At 46.7% G+C, this 17,461-nt stretch overlaps 1 protein-coding gene across 6 annotated transcripts in view; it reads left to right on the top strand.

The window, feature by feature from the left end:
• The first annotated feature begins 1,396 nt into the window (after positions 1 to 1,396).
• The window catches only part of LOC119437380 (uncharacterized), an 87,742-nt gene continuing 71,677 nt past the window's right edge, over positions 1,397 to 17,461 (top strand). For 3 of the 6 annotated variants that reach the window (XM_037704409.2, XM_037704408.2, XM_037704407.2), the window contains exons 1-3: positions 2,053 to 2,558; positions 7,170 to 7,236; positions 10,144 to 10,196. In XM_037704409.2, coding sequence (XP_037560337.1) covers positions 2,454 to 2,558; positions 7,170 to 7,236; positions 10,144 to 10,196 — 225 coding nt within the window. In that variant the 5' untranslated portion in view covers positions 2,053 to 2,453. Of the gene's footprint in view, positions 1,534 to 2,051; positions 2,559 to 7,169; positions 7,237 to 10,143; positions 10,197 to 17,461 lie in introns of those variants that run through there. The other 3 variants (XM_049660487.1, XM_037704406.2, XM_037704413.2) reach the window with 3 other exon arrangements.

The following is a 17,461-nucleotide window of genomic DNA, read 5'->3' as shown; positions in this document are numbered from 1 at the left end:
GAAAGAAGAAGAAAAAAAAAAAAGGAAAATACAGCCATGCTTGAGTGAACTAAAAATCTGGGGAAAATGCATACAGAGCCAGAGCAGATCAACCAGCCTGTCCTCGACAAAGTGCTCTATATTATAGCTCCTAGCTGAGCTGGAACCAGCAAGATATTTTCCTTAATTGTCTACCGCAGGAATCTGCCTTAAAACTTCAAGACGTACAGTGGGGACAGAGGTCGCTAAAAGAGATAAACCGTGCTAGCACAGCACCGGTGAGAAAAAACCAATGGCAGATATTCCTCTGAGAAACAACACTTGGATTGTGTAAATTGGGAGCTATCACGGGGAAAAAAAGTGCGTAACCGACCCCTTACTTTATGAATGCGTGATCTTTTATTAAGACTTTCACGAAGCGGCAATAAAACTCGGAAGAAAAACTCAAATCAAACCGCAACTCCGTCTAACGAAAACTATACAAACGCACGAATGTCACCAACGCACGCAATAAACCTCTCCAGAGAGGCGCGTTCCTTCGAGATTGACTTTTAGAGTGGTCAAAGATCAATAGAAGCTAGTAGAGAACACAGAGGGATAATTCCACTGGATAACTTTTACAGACGCTACGTAATTCAATTAAGTAAAGGCGATCGTCGTTATGGCAGCTTGGCCTTTTAAATTCTTGTCCGTTCAAAATTTAGGTACATTTATATATATATATATATATATATATATATATATATATGGCATCGTTAAAAACAGACAGCGCCAGAACTGACTGAACATTATTAATTATTCTGTGAGATCTGTCGTTCCCACAGAAGTGAAAATTGTCCGAACTGCGAAAAATACTTCTGACACTTTTTTCCTGAGTAAGACTTTCGGCGAAGGGTTGTTTGTTACGCAGGGACGACGACGACAATGATGATGAACCTCTGCCATGGCTCCTTATATAACCTCCTTGGCTCATACCCACTAAGGGGGATACGCCAAGAATCGGGCGGCAGGAGGTAGCTCAAGAAAATTCTGATAATTGAGAATGAGAAAATCAAGGTAAAAAAAAAAAACAGAGGGGATATTGGAATAACTAGACTAGTATGCGAGCGAGAAGTCAGACTAACTGAAGGGTCAATTTTAAAAGAGGTTACAATCAAGGAGAAAAAAATATATTAATAAAGAATTTGGAGAAAGACATCGAGTGCACGCACATCGCGGGCGGCATTTTCGTCTTTCTTTTCTCTTTTGTGCCACCATTTCCATGTGGCTGTCATGTACTTGGTGTGAAAGGCAGGAGATTTCTCTCCAGGCGGAATATCTCGATTTGTCAATTGCACGTGACCTTCGCCGCTGCGGAGCTGGGGCACGCGATAGTCGGACGTCACCTGGAGTGATGACCGCAAATTGAGGTTCCTGTCACGAGCGAGTGCATGGCACGCGAGCAGCCGCAGCAGTGCGCAAGCTAGAAGCGAAGGACAACGCTGCTGTTCTTCCGAGGCTGGTCGTATCCGCGGTGACGCTACCTGACTGCTGTATATGCAGGCATAATTGCAGGTAAGACACCGCGGTTCTCAATCGTTCAGGGCCGACACGAGTGCTCGCGTTGTAGCAGGCGTAGGTCATCATGAAGGCAAACCCAATCGAGCTTTGTCTTACGAAGACGCCAGCTCGCATTATTTCTTTCTGAATGCGTTTAACGACTCTTACGACTGTCTTTTACAATAACGAACAGCAGCGATTGATTCGTCGATGAGAATAAGGCGCTAACGAAGTTCAATGGAGCACGGTGGCTATTGAGCAGCAGCATGCAGCAGTCTCAGGAAAGGTCGGTCAGGTTAAAGCTTTAGGTCAGCAAGATTCGCCACTGGCGGTCGTGGCTTTCAAAGCGAAACTAGATAGATGTGCGTAAAATGCGATCGATACGCGAGATCGTGGTGCAAGCAGACCACAATTTTTGCTAAATAATTAATGGCAGAGTTGCAGGAACGCTATGTCTAGGACTATCGAGGCCCCGACCTCCTCGTCTCAGCGCCGACAAATCCAGCGTGGCGTTGCGGCCGCCGCCGAGCAGCGAAGCAACACTGCGCTCATGGCGGCGCCTTCGCGTTGTCGTCGTGTTTCAGCTCATATTCGCTGGACGCGGCGGCAGCGGCATGAAACCACGGATTGACTGAGAAACGCACGACCGCGTTCGGTGGCGTGGCGACGCAACGTTTGCAGGCGACTTTGGGATCAACCGAGACCTGACAAGCACCGCCTGCAACGCTTTCACCGATCGGCGTTCGTTGTGCGGACACTGCCGGCAAGCACTCACCGCTGTTCCCTTCTTCGCTCCTGCTGGTCTTCGTTACGGTCGCTTGGTCTTTGCGGCGGTGGTTTGCGTGCACACACACACACGTGCGCGCGTGGTCGCAGCTGCTGTGCTCGTAACTCATCGCTTGAGAGTGATTTGTGTGGCAACCGCGCTGGACGTCATGGCCCACAGCGGAGGGGGCGGCGAGGACGCGACGACGCCCGGCGAAGCGCAGCAGCCGTCTTCGCCCGTGGAGATCACGCAGCAGCCCCGAGTGACGTTCGACGTAAGCTGCCCGCCAAGCCGGCATATCGGCCGCTCGTCCAGAACGGCGTGCGACCGGTCAAGCAGTTCGACCGGGCGAATGGCAGCTCAGCCTCTTGAGGCTCGCGCGCCGGGCTTGCGTTCACGAAACGGACCGCATGCGCGCGTTCGTCAGATGATGATGCGCCGTCGGCATGCCGTCAGCACGCACGGCAAGCTAAATTAAGCTGAGCTTTTCTCGCCACGCGTTTCTGCTTCCATCCTACGAAATGGTCAATAAGAAAATAGCGGGCCCTCGTCCGTAGCCGTTAAATTGTCGCAGGTAACTGCTGGAAATAGTAAGATGTGGTGAACATGCAGATATTAAAGGTTTCAGAGTACAAAAGAAAGAACACGAAACCAGGTGTTTTGTGTTCTTTCAGTACAGTGCCTATTTTGTGCCTTGCTACTTTTCCTTAGCTTGAAAGCTGCACATTATCCTGCGAACATGGCTTACTGTGTGTAAAGGGGAAGAGAGTGCTTATTTTCCGCTCTGTCGCCAAAATAGTTATTCTCGTGTTAAACTCTTGTTAGCACATGAGGATGTGCAGGCTGTGCCATTTAATGCGTGGTTGAGGAATCAGCAGAGCTGTGGCAGTGGCCAGAACAATTTATGACTTTACATTATTCATGTATCTGCCAAAAGCATATTTAGCTTATGTCACATTGATATGTTATCACTGGTGCTTGGCTATTAAGCTTTTGGAGAGTGTCATGCAAATGTGCCTCAAGTATGGCAACAACACTACATTACAAGTAGTGTAGCAGAAGTAATTCGTTGTGCACTTTTGCCTGAATTTCGTGCACAGAAAGTAAATGTAGGGGACTTAATGCTAGCGCAGCATTTGGTGGCATGTTATTTTTGCTTCCAAAGAAAAATAACACAATCTTATTTTTGATAGGTCTCCCTCCAGCAGCCTGTCAAAATCTGTAATGTAACCTATGCCACCGCTGGCACGCAGTTAAATTGGTGAGGAAGATCCAGGTTGAGGTGGTCTGTTTCTCAGTTGCACACCTATCCCTATTTGTGTCACTGTGTAGCTTAGCAGAATTTCGCCACCTGCTAAGAGTTTTCATTTCTTTCATGTCCATCCTTCACCATTTACTATCAATGCCAATTGAAATGCAGACAGCAAACAAAGCAGGGGGGGTGTATGGCTTTCAGTAGATGCAGCACAGCCTAGCGCAAAGCAGCAGTCATAAGTATGGATGACCGTCTGTGATGTGTCACATTCAGAGCTCTGTAAATCGGTGCCACACAGGCACTGACATTCATTTCATGCCTCAGCCATCTCGGCTCATGCGAGTAGGTGAGCGGCACTCATAGGTGCGTCAGAGTGCTCGTTCTGGTGCTGTCACTTGGTCCCTGTAGTGTCTTTTTACTTCTCTTCTCCATTCCCATTCTTGCTAATACAGCAGCACTGATGGCTAGCACAGGACCTCAGTTTGAAGAAATCGGGCGCCTCGTGAGCACTCAACGGGGTTCGATTTCCTAAAATTGAAGTTCTTAGCTTGCTCCCAATACTGTAATATTAACTAGAATTGGAGGGAGGAAAGAAGCAGACAAATTTTTTTATCAACTTCTTGGCTTCTATATCATCCTCAGTGGTATCTTGTTGCCTTTTCTTAGGCAAGTCTTGTTTCTTCTCTCCTCGAACTCCAACACGTGTTGTCTTGTTTTTAGTGTTGTGCTTATTGCTTCTCATTGCATGGGCAAACCGTTTTGCCTTCTCTTTCTCAGCCTTGGCTGCAATATCTGTGACCTTACTCGCTCTAGATATGGTTATTCCCAAGGCAACCTTTCCTCATCACTCCGCACATCCTTCTTATCATCCGCATTTCAAGTTGTAGCCACTTTACATTCATTGCAGAAAGCACTTCAGTTCCGGGCAGTGTTGCTGATCAGGGTATAGTGTCGTGCGCTTTGTTAACAAGTTCTCGTGGCAAAGATCTCTTTAAAGGCTTATTGATGTAAAACAGCTGCTCCACCAACCAGAAGTTATTCTGGTTGGCATAGCAGATTGCAAAAAAAAAAACAAGGACATAGACTTCATTCTGTCTTCGTCCTTAGCTGGTGACTGCAGAGTAGCATTTGTGCGAATGTATTGAATGGGATTTGCGAAAGAAAATGCAGGTGAAAGGACTGTAGTCTGTGCAGGTTGGTATACATTTACATTGTGAACAAAGCCCCAGCAGACAAAAAAAGAAGAAAGGCAGACACACAGATGCACTCTGTTACTGTGTGTGCCTGTTTTCTGCCTGTCCTACATCTTTGTCTGCTGGCATTTCTTTCCTAAAATGAAGTTTGGGAGAATATGTTTGCAACTGGGAAAAGTGATCTCTTGACCAAAGTATTTTTCCTGCAGATGGTGTCATGTGATTCCTTATACAGTGCATAGAACATTAATGATGTGTGGTGTTTTATGGCGCAAGGGCCATGGCCAAAGAGCGCCATGACAAATGGTATGTTATCGATAAATTGCAGATGGCGCGGACAATGCATTCCTAATGGTAGAGTGCATAGAACATTAAAATGGCTGATGTAGTACCGTATTTATTCACCTTTGATGCACCTTCAATTTGCACTCTATTTTCATGGCCACAGAGTGAGACAGACAGTAATGCCGATTTGTTCTCACATGGAAAATGAAAATTTATTGTATCTGAGCTACAGTTGACCAGGCGTCACTCATCGTTGCTGTGAGAGGCCTCCTCATCACTACCAACAGCCTAGAGCATCCGATGTCCAGATGTCGGTCGTATTTGAGATACACCACATTTCCTAAATGTCTTGCAGTGCCTAATGAGCTTATGGAATTGGGTTCAAAGCTACTGCTGCTTCCATAGCAGCAGCAACAAGCAGATTAATTTAAAAATTTTTAATGCCAATGACGATAACTTGTCATTTTTGTCATTTTGATTTCATGCTTGAATCTAACACGCATGTCATTTCTTAGTACATTTTTTCAGAAAAAAGGTGTCCATTAGAGTAGAGTAAATATGGTAATTGTAGATAGTAAGTTTACTGTTGCGGACAGGTGGACAAAGAACACGAAGGACATGAAATGCAGCTCTGCGTACCTACTAATCTTTACCTGCAAACGTAAACACTTATACGAGAACACTCACAATGAGATTACGGGCAATCATTCACATGTATGACAATGCATACAGCACAAAGGTAACTATCATGCCCATCTGCCACCCCTTTCTAGATACAACAGCTCCTTATCTGCGAGCTGAGCTGATGCTATGCATACACATGTGTCACCTAAGCGCACCATTTCCACTGCTTGAATGATTTCACTGTTGGTTTTGTCTAAATTCTGCTCAACAGCAAAACAATCGTCTAACAGTTTTTTGTCCATTCATCCACAACAGTGCATTGATTGTTATAGCTAACAATTGCCAACTTGACCAAGTCAATGCTGTGTGCTTTAAGTAACGCGTGAAATGTTTGAAAGCTGTGGGTCCTTATACCACGTCCTACACGCACTGGTTACCATCTTTGCTTGGCAGTCTGGCAAGAGCAAGGCATACCTGCTGATGAGTTAAATTGTTAGCGCTAACAAAGATTCCTGTATTTACGGACACTCATATAGCTGGAGAAGCTGCATATTGTAACATGTGCTTGAAGGCCTGCTGTGTGAAGGCTTTTGGCCACTGATTGGTGTCAGTGCTTTGTTCTGTGGTATACAGGGTGTCCTAGCTATCACGCAGCACGATTTAAAAAAGAGGAACGGCGTTACGCGAAGCAAACCTAGTGCGTATTGTTTCTAGTGCAGTGGAATAGCCGCCAGTAAGTTTTTTGTTACTGTGATTTAATTAGCTAATTGCAATTAATTATCTAACTCGAGAAGTACTGCCCTAATTGTCAAAGTGTCAATGAGAAAATTGTAGAGCAACACGAAAAACTCCCGATACAGCTTTCTGTTGCTCAGTATGTGCTACATAAAAGTGTTTTTTCGAGTGCGAAAGGAGCCCGCGAATACACGCAAAGTGCCTCGAGGGACCAGTCGCGCGGCAATTCTGCGTGTATTCGCGGGCTCCTTTTGCACTCGGAACAACACATTTATGTAGCACGTATTGAGCAACAGAAAGCTGTATTGGGGGGGTTTTCATGTTGCTCTACAATTTTCGCATTGACACTTTGACAATTAGGACACTACTTCTCGAATTAGATAATTAATTACAATTAGCTAATTAAATCTCAGTAACGAAAAAAATACTGGCGGCTACTCCACTGTACTGGAAACAATATGCACTAGGTTTGCTTCGCGTAACGACGTTCCTCTTTTTTTAAATCGTGCTGCGTGATAGCTGGGACACCCTGTATGTTGTCAGTGCCACTGTATGCGCTGGTTAACCACTGACTTCACATGCGGTTGGCTAGTGTGTTCAAAGTTAAGTGGCATACAGAAAAGGCACAGCCTGTGCTCAGGTTAAAGCTTTTGCATCTGTGCTACTGTTCAATAACTGGCACTGAATTTAGACCATTAGACTGTGTATCACCAAATAAAAAAAATCACTCACTGGTTAGTATCACAGTAGCTTTCAAAAATGAAATAACTATTGGTGTTCATGTCCGTTGTAGCTGGCAACGGTTACACGGCGGTGCTCGCCTGAGCAACAAGACACTCACATGGATGAAGAACTGCAGGGTGAGTTCTTTGACTGAGAAAGTCCAAGGAACAACATTTGTGCCGTCACTTGTGTTGCATTACAAAGTGCTCCTGTCCAGCACACCTGTCCAACTTTTCACTTCTTTCTTTGCACTGTCTGGGCAAAACGTTTATAACTGTTCCTGCTATGTTCAAACAATCTGCACGCTGTGAGTAGCTCACAGTCATATAGCCGGTGCGGCTGCTTTCTTCAAGTAAAAACAGCTGCTTTCTTTTTGCATGGTCATTGCTATCATCTACAGTGGATTCTGCACTACACTAGCATTGCCAGCAAGTACCTTTGCCTGATTGCTTTATTCCAAGCACCCAAGGAACTGGTGGACTGAATAGAGTAAGGCAGAAGTGACAAGAAGTAAATGTGACGGCATGCATTGACATTGCTTCTTGCATGTGTTGTTGAGCATGTGGCATGAGCCCAGGTTGACCGTGCATCGTGACCCAATACAAGAGCATGACCTGTGTTCTCTGAGCATGATGATAACTTGTGTTCCTTTTGTGTAATACTGGTGCTTTCATCGTTTTTGTTACCTAACATAATGTGCGAGAAGGGACCTGAGAAAATTTTAGGCTGGGTAGCCACAAATAAGCCGCCGGAGAGTTTAAAACTGAGCTTGGTTGGTACGTATTCGTGAGAATACATAGGGACTGTGCGAAAACACGGCACAAAATTAAGACAACACGAGCACCTTTGTTTGATCTTGTCCTGTTTTTTAGCACAGTCCCCAATGTTTTCGTACACAAATAGGCCACTGAGTGCAGCGCACTGCCGCAGAATATATACTTTTGAAAGCTGCTTGCAGTGACCTGAGTTTAGGTGCACTGTATATTGTGCTTAAAACTTTAAACAAGCATCTTTAAGCATGCTTTTGGGCCATGTTATCTGTTGAGTAATTCTCAGCATTTCTTTCACTTGGTGTGATGATCATGAATCAGTGATAAGTTGAACTGGTCACAAATTGCTGACCAGCTCATGAAACGGTTTATGTGGTCATCATTTGAATGAGGATCATATTGAGAGTGATGCCAGAATTTGTGGTCGCTGTCTTTTCATTTCACATTTCTGCGGTCAGTCTTGTTGATACATTTGATAACTGTGCATGATTAAAATAACTCAAGTGTGGACAGTGTGCCTGTGCATGGATGTCTTTTGCTGCTTTTGCTTTCACTGCCCCAGCTGATCCTTCAAAGGGATGTATTGAGAATACAGTCTCGGGAGGTGTGATGCAATCATTTCAGTGCTCATATAGACTTGGCAGTATTATGCTGACCATTGATCTATGTTCCCCAAGCAGCGTCTGTCCAAAAGCAAAACAGAAATGTATTTGCAGCACACCTCCCTTCATGCTTCCTTTATGGTACGTTCCACCGTTGTGCAGGGTGGTCAATGGGAGCATCAAGGTAATACAGTAGTACCCCGCTGATGCGTTTTTCACAGAACCGTAAAAAAAAACTAAAAAAAACGTAAGAGCCGGGAAACTCAAGAGCCGAAAAACAGGAAAAATTGAGAAATGAGAGCAGTGTCGAACTGCATACAAGATTATTTGAATTCTTACGTGTGAAAAAATTCGTAGTTTCGCCCTAAAGCTAAAGCATCGATTGTAATAGCAAATTAGCCGAGAGCCATACAAAGTAAGGATAGTAGCTTTATCGTCCGTATAAACTTATAAACATTCACTTATTAACTATATCAACAAGCATGATGTCAGCGCCCACAGGTAAACATGAAGACATCACACTCGATAAGCGCAGATATGCGCTGTCAAACGCTTGCGTGAGGAAGCGGCGCTGCAGCAGCTAGCGAAGTGACCTTCGTGCTGTTTATCGCTTCGACGCAAACTGAGCGCCGAGAACACACAGCACGCACAAAGCTACGAGCCGCCGACGCACTTACACTGCCTAGACCCTGCCCCCAACGCAGATCGCTTTCAAGATAAAGTCCGCGCGACCGCTTGCTGCCACGCAGTACGCAGTTGATGCCAGAGTACAAAGCCACCCGCTATCCCCCTTACTCCCTCACTGGTGCCTCGTGCGCAATGGAAGAAGGCATGCTTCCTCCCTGCTTTTCTTTCTTGCGTGCGTGAGATTAAGACGTGGACGTTGGCTCCCCTCGCACGCTTTCACTCCCACATGCAGCATACAGCGCGCAGCAACGTCGTTATCGCCCTTGGACTTTACATGGAACATCTATGCGCCAAAACCAATTTTAGGGCCACAACGCGTCATAGACACCATCTTTAGATAGCAAATACGGATCTCAAAGGCCATGCTTTTGCTGGCAGAAACTGAAAATATGTCATAGGTGCCGCCCCCGGCACTTTGGGCGGCTAATGCCATCATCGAGCCACCAAGCCAAGCGACATGAAAAGTCAAAATGGCCGCGTGGCAGTTGGCAAGGTATGATGCGGGAACAGTCCCACAGTTGCGACGCAAACGGCGGGGTTACCAATGCATTGGGTTCTATGGGAGCTGTGCCGGGACCGGCCGGAAACGACGTAACAGCCAGGAAAACGCAGCACCCGGGAACGTAACAGCGGGGTTCTACTGTAATAAAGCAATGGTTACTGCAAAAGCACAGTTTGAGGCGTGATTTGCTGATGCCTGTTAAATGTTTCTTTTGTTTGAGATTCTGCCCCTTTCTTGCTCCATTACAAAACCAATGGTAGTTAGACAATGTTGAATATATTGGCCACCCCTGTGATGGTACATTATCAGCTGCAACGTTTTCGATCATAGCTATTCACTTCTGCAGCAGAACCAATGCACAACATGCATAATGTTTTGCATTTGGCCAGCAAATATGAACAAGATAACCTCACTCTACTTAGCACAATTTGTAAACTATCCATGTTGTCAGCATGATCTTAACTGTTCTCTTGACTGACACAGCTCTGGGGCTTTGGGAGGAAGACATGACTGAGGAGCAAAAGGTGGAGCTGCTGGTAAGTGATGACACATGCTACTACAGCTTTCTGGTGTGTTTTGTTGAGCAACTGCAGTTTTTGCTTCATCAGAAAATAGTCTCTCGAGTAGTGGTAACACCTGCAGGTCCATATTTTTGTTTTAATTTTCTGACTTAACGTGAGAAGCTTGTCTTATTGCTCAGTGAACTCAGCAGGCACGACACAGATATGGATGACAGTAGGACAAACATGGACGACAAACTGCATTGTCAAGCGTGTTCCCTTTGTGTTGATTGATAAATTTATTGCACCATGAACCACTAACTCAAACACGAAACATTCTGAAAGTCATATTGCAAAGTGGTGTATTCAGACGGTTAGCTTTCAATACCTTGCATGTTCACTTGCAAACTATTTGCCATAACCGAATTTGAAATTACTGAAAGTTCAGTGCTTTGTGTTAATTAGCAGAGGGTGCGTTAGTGTGGTAAATGCTAATTCCTGGCACAGCCCTCCAAATTATTTCATTCATGACAGGAGCTGCAATGGGTCACTTTTTTCCTGTGACAAAGGCGCGTGCTAATGTAAGGGTGTTTCTGAAAGTACTAATACATCCCGTTTATTGCTTTAGAAACCACAATCATGGCCGCTGGATAAAAAAAAGGTGCGGCCTGCTGCGTGGGGCGCGCTGCAATGGGAGCGAACGTGACGGCCGTAGTTGCATTGTCGGCCGCTTGGCTGTGCCGAACGGCGCTAGCTGAGGGGGATGGAACGCTTCGGCTTGCACGCGCGACGGTGTTCCAAGCGCGTTCCTGACGCATTTGCTATGCCGATGCCAGACAACAGACCCCGGCGTGTGGCGCCGCGGCGGATCACATGGTTTTCGATGCACGCGGCAGGCCGCACTTTTTTTTTTATCCAGCGGCCGTGCCACAATCAACACAGGCATCACAACATTTCACACTACTGATCAACAGCTACACCACCCTATCATATTTACTTGTGTGAAGGCCTAACTGTTTTTCTGGATTTCTGATAGGGTGTGGGCTTTACACGAGGCAGGCTTATGGGTACTCATTGTAGCCTCGAACTGTGCTCAGACTGTTACGCAGCATAAAGCAACCACTAGCAATTGACTATGAACACTTTTATTCAGTAGTCCTCGTCGCTTCTGCTGCACTCGTAGTTTTTTCAAGCGAAGCTTGTTATGACTCACAGATTTCGGTGGCGTCCATCTATGACCAAATTATCATCAGCATTGGCTCGAGCGTCGTAGTCTTCTTTCGCAGCTTCTTCTTGGTTTGCGTTCGTGCTCGGTACGTGCTCGTGCCACTGCTCCCGCGTTCGTCGTCTGCTTCTACAGCTGGCTGCGTTGCCGCTAATCATTCCAGCACAGAATTTGACTTCTCCTCTGTTGTTGTAATTGGGGATGCGGCATTTATGAGTGTATGAGCCATGCATTGTCTTACGTAACGGGCAGATTTAATTTTGAAGCAATTTTATGGAAATCCATCCAGAATGAACGCGCTCGGGAAAGGGCTCGTCGTTGACGTGCCGATTCTAGCGTGAGGGCTTCCAAAGCCCAGGCGAAACGTCAGCGAAGAGCCGTAGACGCTGAGTTGCGGGAGCGCGATGTTGAGGCCAAACGTCAGTGTCGTCTTGCCCTCCAGGAACCTGATAACAGTAGTGCATGCCTCGGCAATGCTAGTGCCAACTTTCCCAGTGTGACAGGCCAGGTTTTAATGCGATTTTCTCAACCGGAACCTTGGAGCCAGCTGCAGTGCATGTGACTGGTTGTGGTTTGAGCACAACGTGGCACTCGTCAGTGCAATTCGTTCGGAGGAACACAGAAGAAACACACGACAAGCTTCACTTATCCCGATTTCCTCGACAGGGGAGGGGCTACTGATTTATTTGATGAGCTCGCCTATCAGTGCTCTTCCATAGTTGGTCATATTCCGTACCATCCATTACTGTTTGCGATTTCCATCACCTCGAGGCTCTTGATGACAGTCTTGAACAAAACTTGTGGTGTCTCACACGTGCTCTTGGGACAAAGGAACTGACAACACAGTAGTACAAACAATCAAAAGGGCATTTATTGGTCCTTTCATACCCTATTGCACCCTAGCCACATCACTATGCCGATGGGGGCGTGACAAATCGAGGAAGTCCCGACTCATCACGACCGGATAGCGAGCGAATATGTTCGCCCCATGCTAGACACCATCGCCTAGTCGTTCACGCGAACGGTGGCGGGTTCAAACGATCCGAGTTCGTCCAATCCGGTGTCCTGCTCTTAGCCTCGCGAGTCCGTCTCGCGAAGTGTGGATCGGCGCACGTGCGAAACGTCCGCATTGCTCGTCAACGTCAATCCAAAGCAGAACAGCCTTCTCCCTTTTGCACCCGCGTGATCCCCGTCGTCAGGTGGCGTTAGCAGCGCAACCCTCGCGCCCTCTCTCGTAACATCCACGCCGACCGCCGGTGGCGCTTAGCTACGCGTAGAAGCCATATTACAGGAGACGCGAGAGCCATGGAGAAAACAACATCAGGGGACGCATGAGAGTCGCGCATCCCCACATCCCCCAAACCTTAAATCGCTACATACTCCGGCAAAACATGTCACACGGTCTAACATCAACGCGTGCTTCGCGAACAAGATTTAGTACATGCGGCAGTGGCCACGCTGAGAAAATGTCCTTGCGCTGTCCACAACCTGCACGCCAACAGTGTGTCTGGGGCACACCACTGGCATCCGTTAGCTACAGGAGCAGCTCTGCAGACTCGACGGCACAACTCCAGGCTATGCTCCAGGCCAGGATCCGAAAACGGCGGCGCTCTGCTGGCGAGAGCTACAGTAGCCATTCGTGAATGCCGGCTCTTTTCCCAGCCGCCGAGGTTTGCGAGCCGGACACAGGCGGCCGCCAAAGTCGCTTCGTCGAACTGGCCACTGGCATCTCCGTTGCCAGGGGTAGCTCATTTGTAGGCCGGGGCACCTACGCAGGCAATGTGCAGGTGGCCGCAAACCAAGGTTGACTCCGCTCACGCTGCGTACACTCAGCGCACTCGACAAACATTAAAGTAGTGCAAGGGATAGGAATTCGGCATGCACATCCCATGTGGTACGGTGTTCAATACGGCTAGCTAAAGATCAGGCGGCCACTCAGATGCTAAGTTCACGTGAACAAAGCTCGCTTTCTTGAGTCGAATGAGTAATTTCAATTCGGGGTGCGAGGCGAACTACAATGAGGGAAGCAAAGTGTGACACCTCAACACCATGGTCCACCAGGTTGTGTCACTGCACGTGCGACAGGCTGCTTCGTAAAGCCTTTGGCCTAATGTGTCGCTACCCTGACAACAACAGGCATCCAAAAACAACACCTAAAATAGGCACAAGAACAGGCAGCTGCGAGGAGACGTTAGCTCTATGAGGTGATCCTACTCTGCTCGCTGCACACAGCATCCGAGTTGACTGTGGCCACCGTCCCAGACGGTGTCAGAGTGCCCGGTGCCAGGCCGCAATACCAGATAGCCCGTAGCGGCACCCGTGGTCCGCGACCACCTGGTTCCCAGAGCCGCGCCTTCCAAAGTCAAAAAGATAGAAGAAACTATTTACATAAAAAATTCGGACCACCCACAAGGCTTCCGTACTCACTCGCTTCAAGCTTGCAGATGCTTCGCAGGCGCTAGGCCTCGCTCTCCAAGGATGCAGACCACGTGGCTCTCGTACCGACGAGTGTTCTTCAAAACACCCGCGAAAAGGCTTAGCATGTTTAAATGTTCAAACACGCTACAGTAACCGTCGCCTCGCTCAAGAAAGCACACTGCCAGCGATCAAAATGCACACTAGGACTACGCTTCGGTTCAAACAAAGGTTGTCTCGAACTAAGCAAAAACTGTCAAAATTATCGTCCGATCTCCCAAGAGCCCCACGTTGGGCGCCAGATGTGGGGTTTCACATGTGCTCTTTGGACAAAGGAACGACAACACAGTAGTACAAACAGTCAAAAGAGCATTTATTGCTCCTTTCATACACTATTGCACCCTAGCCACATTACTACGCCGATAGGCACGCGACAAATCGAAGTCCGACTCACCGCGACCGGATAGCGGGCGAATATGTTCATCCCATGCTAGACACCATCGCCTAGTCATTCACGTGTACAGTCACGCGAACGGTGGCGGGTTCGAACGATCTGAGTTCGTCCATTCCGGTGTCCTGCTACTAGCCTCGCGAGACGGTCTCGCGAAGCGTGGATCGGCGCACGCTTGGAACGTCCGTATCGCTCACCGACGTCAATCCAAAGCGGAACAGCCTTCTCCCTTTTGTGCCTGCGTATCCCCCCTGTCAGGTGGCATTAGCAGCGCAACCTTCACGCCCTCTCTTGTAACATCCACGCTGACCGCCACCGGCGCTTAGCTACGCAGAGAAGCCATATTACAGGAGACGTGAGAGCCATGGAGAAAACATCATCAGGGGACGCATGAGAGTCGCGCATCCTCACAAACTGCACAACACGCATTCAAAATCTATATGCACACTTCTTGCAGTGATGCCCTGTTAATGTGCCCGAAAGAATGAGACAGCTAAACCTGCTAAACATTGCGCTACGGCACAGCCGATACGGTTGGAACACTCTGGATCTATGCCACTTGATGGCACTCTTGGGGGATACAGTGATAACGATGGCATCGTCAGCAGGACAGTAACTAGTGCCATGTAGTAGCAGCTTGCGGAAACTAACTAGCATGCGGTGGTGGCCTACAAGAATGCAACAACGTGCTGGTGCGATCTCGGAGGCCACGCATTTATCAAATTGCACTTCTAGAAACCGTTTTTTTTTCTTTCTAATTGTCCTCCAAAGTGGGGGTACGAGCCTTATATGAGGGCAGATGTAATCAAAATGCAAAAACACCCGTGTACATTGCCCATTTAGGTGCACACTAAAGAACCCCAGGTGGTCGAAATTATTCCAGACTACGGCATGCCTCATAATCAGATCGTGGATTTGGCACATAAAACCCCATAATTTAATTATTTTTTTTCACAAGAGGACAGACCAAATATGAGTAAATATGGTATTTTTTGACATTTCATGCACCTTTGGCTATGCATGTTGGCTAGCATTGTACAAGGTTTCCTGTTCCTCGCTGATAAATTTCGTTTTCCTCGTGTTGGTTATCCACTGTTTCTCAGTACATATGATGGCATCATTGCTAGAAGAATGTCCCGCACATAGTTCATGTTTGATCTCCTTGAAGCGGTGGAAACCAGGTGCGAAATCCAGTCTGTATTGTGTGTGCAGTAACGCACTCCAATCAAGGCCATGCGGGGCATGGCTGCAATTTCTTAAAACTGGTAACTGCGCTTGAGTTGCAAGAGAAAGGTTCCCTTCATCCGTGGTCTGACTTGAAATTCAAGGGTACTGTTATTGATGTTCGTAGAGTTATTTGCTGGACGAGTTGGTTCATATTAGTGGGTGGAAGAAACCAGTGGAAAAACATGAAGACAAAGAAGAACTACACAGAACAAGCACTGGACTTACAACTGAAAGTTTAATGAAAATGGTAGTCCCAACATAGAACCAGCAGTGCATGCGTCAACTTCAGCAATCTGACCCGGAACAAAGCTAACAAACAGGTATAGTAAGCTAGTCAAGCATTTCAAGACGTGTGCCAACTATCTAAAAACACGACCTCTGTTTCTGTGGGGAGTACTGAAGGATCACTCACGCATGAAATTTTGCCCTGTTTCTTGATTTCAAACACTTCACAAATTTACCGTTCATTCTTACTCTTTCCTTTGCCAATAATGCCTACTGATTTGAAATCTGGCATGCAGCCACAGCTCTTGCAGTGTAAAGGTAAGTTGCCACCAGTGCCTGTGGGGAGTGGATACCGGTGTTCGAACAGCCTGTTATTTATACATAGGCCACATGACAGAGGTATTTGGTACACGGCCGGCACCACGCGTTTTGTGTAGATGTTGGCATGCTTCTTTCCACAGATGCTGCTAGGGCCCGTTTTACTTGGTGCTATGTGCTTGCAAAGCCTGGAGGGCTTGCACAGCGCAAATAGCACAAGTCTTATGCCATTCCTTGTGGCTACCTTCTTGAGGCTGTGAGAAGTGCCATGTAAATATGGCATCACAGTTGTGTTGAACGCTTTTTGGACAGCTGCGTTATTTGCTCCATACCTGTTCTTTTTCTTCATCTTATTAAATGCAGTCTCAGCCACTGCCATCCATAAAGAAGCTGGGTACCCTGCGGACATTTGCCTGGCTACTTGCTCATGGAAACTAAGCTGCATGGAATAGGCACAACTTTTCTTTAAAGCATTCATGAGGCACAAGGAAGCAGTACCTCTCTTCACAAGTGTTGAGTGGCAAGATTCATAAGGAAAGGCAAGATTCATGCTTTTCTTGCTCTTGATGCATAATGCCAACAGAAATGGCCCTCCCTATTAAAATTTACCAATAGGTCAAGAAACCGTATCGAGTGCTTTGAAAAGCCTGGTGACCACATGACCTGTTTGGTGTTCAGTGCTCTATGGATGTTGTCTGCAATCCAATAAGCTTTGGGCCAATAGCGCGTTGTCGATTGATGTTGAGGACCTTTTTTATTCTATCCCGACAGTTGAACTATCTTTAGCAGTTCGTGAACTAATTGAACAAGGAGAGGTCAAGTTTATCAACTCTTGCTGTTTAACAGTCGATTCTTTCGCTTCTTTCGTTCTATCTGGCCAACACTGTGGTTTCATTTAATGACAGTGCTTCATGTTCAAAGAAAAGGAATTTGTATGGGCTCAAGTGTAGCTCCCATGCTTTGGCAGATATTTTTATGAAAACTTGACATTTTTAATAGCAGGTTACAGAATGAGAGGATTGTGCACGTTTTTAGGTATGTGGATGATTTAGTGCTTTTAAATCTTAATCAAAGTGACAGCATTGACTCACTTGCTGAAGAAATTTTAATGACTTTTGGATGATGCTTTCAGGATCTCAGGTTCACTTGCGAACTTTGCCAAGATCACTCGATACGGTTTCTTGACCTATTGGTAAACTTTAATAGAGAGGGCCATATCTGTTGGCATCACACACCAAGAACAAGAAAAGCATGAATCTTGCCTTTCTGTATGAATCTTGACCACATAAAGCCAACAGGCAATGAAGCCAAGGAAAGCATCGGGGAAATTAGGTGTGGTTGAAATTGGAATGTAGAAAAAATAATGAAGAAAAGGGAAATGAAAGTGGACGAAAAGACAACTTGTCGCCGGCGGGAGCCGAACACGCAACCTCCGCATTA

The sequence above is a fragment of the Dermacentor silvarum genome, chromosome 1, assembly GCF_013339745.2.
Source record: "Dermacentor silvarum isolate Dsil-2018 chromosome 1, BIME_Dsil_1.4, whole genome shotgun sequence".
NCBI lineage: Eukaryota > Metazoa > Arthropoda > Arachnida > Ixodida > Ixodidae > Dermacentor > Dermacentor silvarum.
The sequence above is the reverse complement of the archived record's forward strand: the minus strand, read 5'-3'. Positions and strand labels throughout refer to the sequence as shown.